The sequence below is a fragment of the Colobus angolensis genome, unplaced genomic scaffold (genome assembly GCF_000951035.1).
Source record: "Colobus angolensis palliatus isolate OR3802 unplaced genomic scaffold, Cang.pa_1.0 Scaffold169, whole genome shotgun sequence".
NCBI classification, from domain to species: Eukaryota; Metazoa; Chordata; class Mammalia; order Primates; family Cercopithecidae; genus Colobus; species Colobus angolensis.
In genome coordinates this window covers 1,507,711-1,510,665 of record NW_012114810.1, presented here as the reverse complement: position 1 = coordinate 1,510,665, position 2,955 = coordinate 1,507,711, and the positions used below count along the sequence as shown (strand labels likewise).

Here is a 2,955-nt window from a genome sequence, read left to right as displayed (position 1 = left end):
AAAAAAAAAAAAAAATTTTATACAATTTGTATTTGTATTATTAACTGTTAGGGAGAGCATCTGACAGAAAACATAAAGACCTACAAAATATCAAAGAGTACAGAGCAAACACCTGACTTAATAGTTGAGAAGTTTGTTTAGGGAACATACATAACCTTTCTTCTTTCTGGGTTGGGGATTAGAGGGGGAACAGGTTTCAAATTAAGGAGCTACTCTATTAAAAATAAAAACCCTGTCACTTTTACTTTATCCTATTTCATGCTTATAATGCAGCATGAGTTGTTCTGGTTCCCTAATACTTTTATAGGAAAGGTAAAAAAAATCCCCTCTCAACAAACTAAAAATAGAGATACACAAATAAAACTGCAGCTTACAAAGAAGAGATGTGTGACTAGATATTCCAGCATCTGAGCTGGAATGTGAAAGGTGGAAGGAATCCTATTCAGCAAATTCTAAATAGCAAAAACAGAATACCAGGCCTGAGGAAATACCAAAATCTCAAGCAAAGCATCCAACATCTGCCAGCGTCTATTCACAGTGTAAAAGCAGCAGTTACCGTGAAACATCAGACACTTCTGATGGAAGCGCTCAGTTTCTGACTCACCTCCCGCCCCCCACTCCCCCCACACACACTTTCTCTCCTACACACAATCTATTGCTTTTCTTGTGAGCCTCCTCAGCCCTCCCTCAATCTTCATTCGTTTCTAACTATTAATACATTGAACTCTCTACATTAACCTGGCTCCATTCTCCAAATTCCAATCTCCTGATACAGCCTAAGCATTCTTCCAGTCCATTTTCTATTATGCAATACTCCCCCACAACACTTACAGTCACCCCGCGCCCATCTTTCTTCTCAGGCCTAATTTCCAAAACATCACTTCTCGCAGTCTCTACTGCAATTCAAGACTCCATTCCATCTTTCCCATGTTTTTAAGGTCTTTGACCTTAATTTCCTACATTCCTTAGGCTCTCTTCAAAATTTCCATTCCTTCCCAAAGTTGGGCAGTTTAGAGTTGGGAATTACCAAAGGAGTTAGTCTGAGAAAATGTGTATGTGAGTCTGTGTGCCTGTGTGCGCCTAAGGATGGGGGTGCGAAGTGAGAAGGGGTGACACATTAGGGGAGTATCTGACGGAAAAGATGGCTTCAACAACTCCCAGCCACCGCAACAAAATTCACGATTCCCTACCTCTCCAGAAATCGAAAGCGTCCAATAACTCTTAAATATCTTTTAAGTCCCATGGCTTCTCTTCAACATTTTCATCCAATTAGCCCACAATCAACTTAGATTCTACCTGCCTCTCACACTAAGTAGTTCCTCTCTACCTCTTAGGCCTCCATTTACTTTCTTAAGTTTCTCTATTCCCTTCCGTTTCTCTTCTTTCCCACCCCCACCTTCTTTTTTTTTTTTTTTTTTTTTGAGACTGGGTCTCACTCTCTCCCCCAGACTGGAGAGCAGTGGCCCAATCTCGGCTCAATGCAACCTCTGCCTCCCAGGCTCAAGGGATTCTCCCGCCTCAGCCTCTCGAGTAGCTGGGATTACAGGCGCTCGCCACTACTGCCCGGCTAATTTTTGTATTTTTAGTAGAGACGAGGTTTCACTACGTTGGTCAGGCTCGTCTCGAACTTCTGACCTCAAATGATCCAACCGCCTCGGCCTCCCAAAGTGCTGAGATTACAGGCGTGAGCCACCGCGCCCGACCACCTACGCCCACCTTCAATCTCCATCTCTCCTCCTCAAAGACAACCAACGTTTTCGACAACTTCTTAATCAAACTTATCTTTTCCTCAAACTCCTCCTGCCCGCTCGGAAATTCCTATTTGAAAGCCCAGTTCGCCCCCGCTTACCGATAACCCCTAGGACATTCCCAGCTACAGGTACCCTCTTAGGTCTCGCTCTTCCTCCCATCCCATATTCCTCACCAGCTCCCTACCCACGCCCTGCCCGGCTTACCTGAGGACGAGGTACAGGAAGGGACCGCGGGATCAAAGGATGAAAAACCGACCGAAGACGACGGCCCGGAGGAGGCCGACGCCATCTTAGCAGCCCCCTCCCAATCAGAGGCCTGGCTCTCTTTCAATCCGGCGCTTCCTCTTCTCGGAATCGAATCTTCCCAACGTCTCTTTACAGAACCCGTGTACTCAGGGCCACCTCCCCGCCCCCTCTGGGGCCTCCCTCAGACACGTCGAGCCGGCTCCTGGACCAGCTCAAGGCCACACCATTCGCCTGGCATGGGGGAGAACTCACGTCTCGCACTCCCTCCACAAGTTTAACTGCTTTCCATAGGAGATACTTTCCCCTTTCACAAAAGAGTAAGCTTAAGCTGGCTGCTGGGACCTTGCGTCCAGACCAAGCCACATCTGGAAAAAAAAACGAGGCATGAAAAGTCCAAGAGGAGCGAACGCCCCTCTCTCCGTCCTCCCTAGCCACGGCCTGTTTATCGCCCAACCCGTTCGCTTCACTCCGGATAGCCAAGCAAAATCCGAGCACTGCGCATGCGCCCGACCTTCTCGGTGCATCAGCCCACTGATTGGGGAGAGAAAAGGAGCAAAACCAATCGGGAGGCTGCTAATGGTCACGTGAGGTGGGTCCTCACGCCCTGACGAGTCCACGGGTGGAAGATGTGCGCGCGCTGTTTGGCCGACCTTTCCTACGGTGGCTCGGCAGATTCTGTTAGGTTCAGTTTTTTGCTAGGACTGGGCTGAGTGATCTGAACTCGGGACAAGAGTCGGTCAGCCAAGTCCTCCGAAATTCCTAACCCAGGAAAGAACTCTCTGCGTGTGTACTGGTGTCAAGTCAGAGACGTTAAGGTGTCGAATATCACAAAACATTTAATGCCACCAAGAACTCTTCTTAGTTGGCCGGGCACGGTGGCTCAAGCCTGTAATCCCAGCACTTTGGGAGGCCGAGACGGGCGGATCACGAGGTCAGGAGATCGAGACCATCCTGGCTA

The 2,955-nt window shown here is 48.3% G+C and overlaps 1 protein-coding gene across 4 annotated transcripts in view; it reads right to left on the bottom strand.

Moving 5' to 3' along the window:
• PIP5K1A (phosphatidylinositol-4-phosphate 5-kinase, type I, alpha) overlaps nt 1–2,624 on the bottom strand; it is a 52,426-nt gene extending 49,802 nt beyond the window's left edge. For all 4 annotated transcript variants that reach the window (XM_011937852.1, XM_011937855.1, XM_011937854.1 and 1 more), the window contains exon 1: nt 1,956–2,624. In XM_011937852.1, the coding sequence (XP_011793242.1) occupies nt 1,956–2,040 (85 nt within the window). In that variant the 5' untranslated portion in view covers nt 2,041–2,624. The remainder of the gene's footprint in view (nt 1–1,955) is intronic.
• Nucleotides 2,625–2,955: the final 331 nt, after the last annotated feature.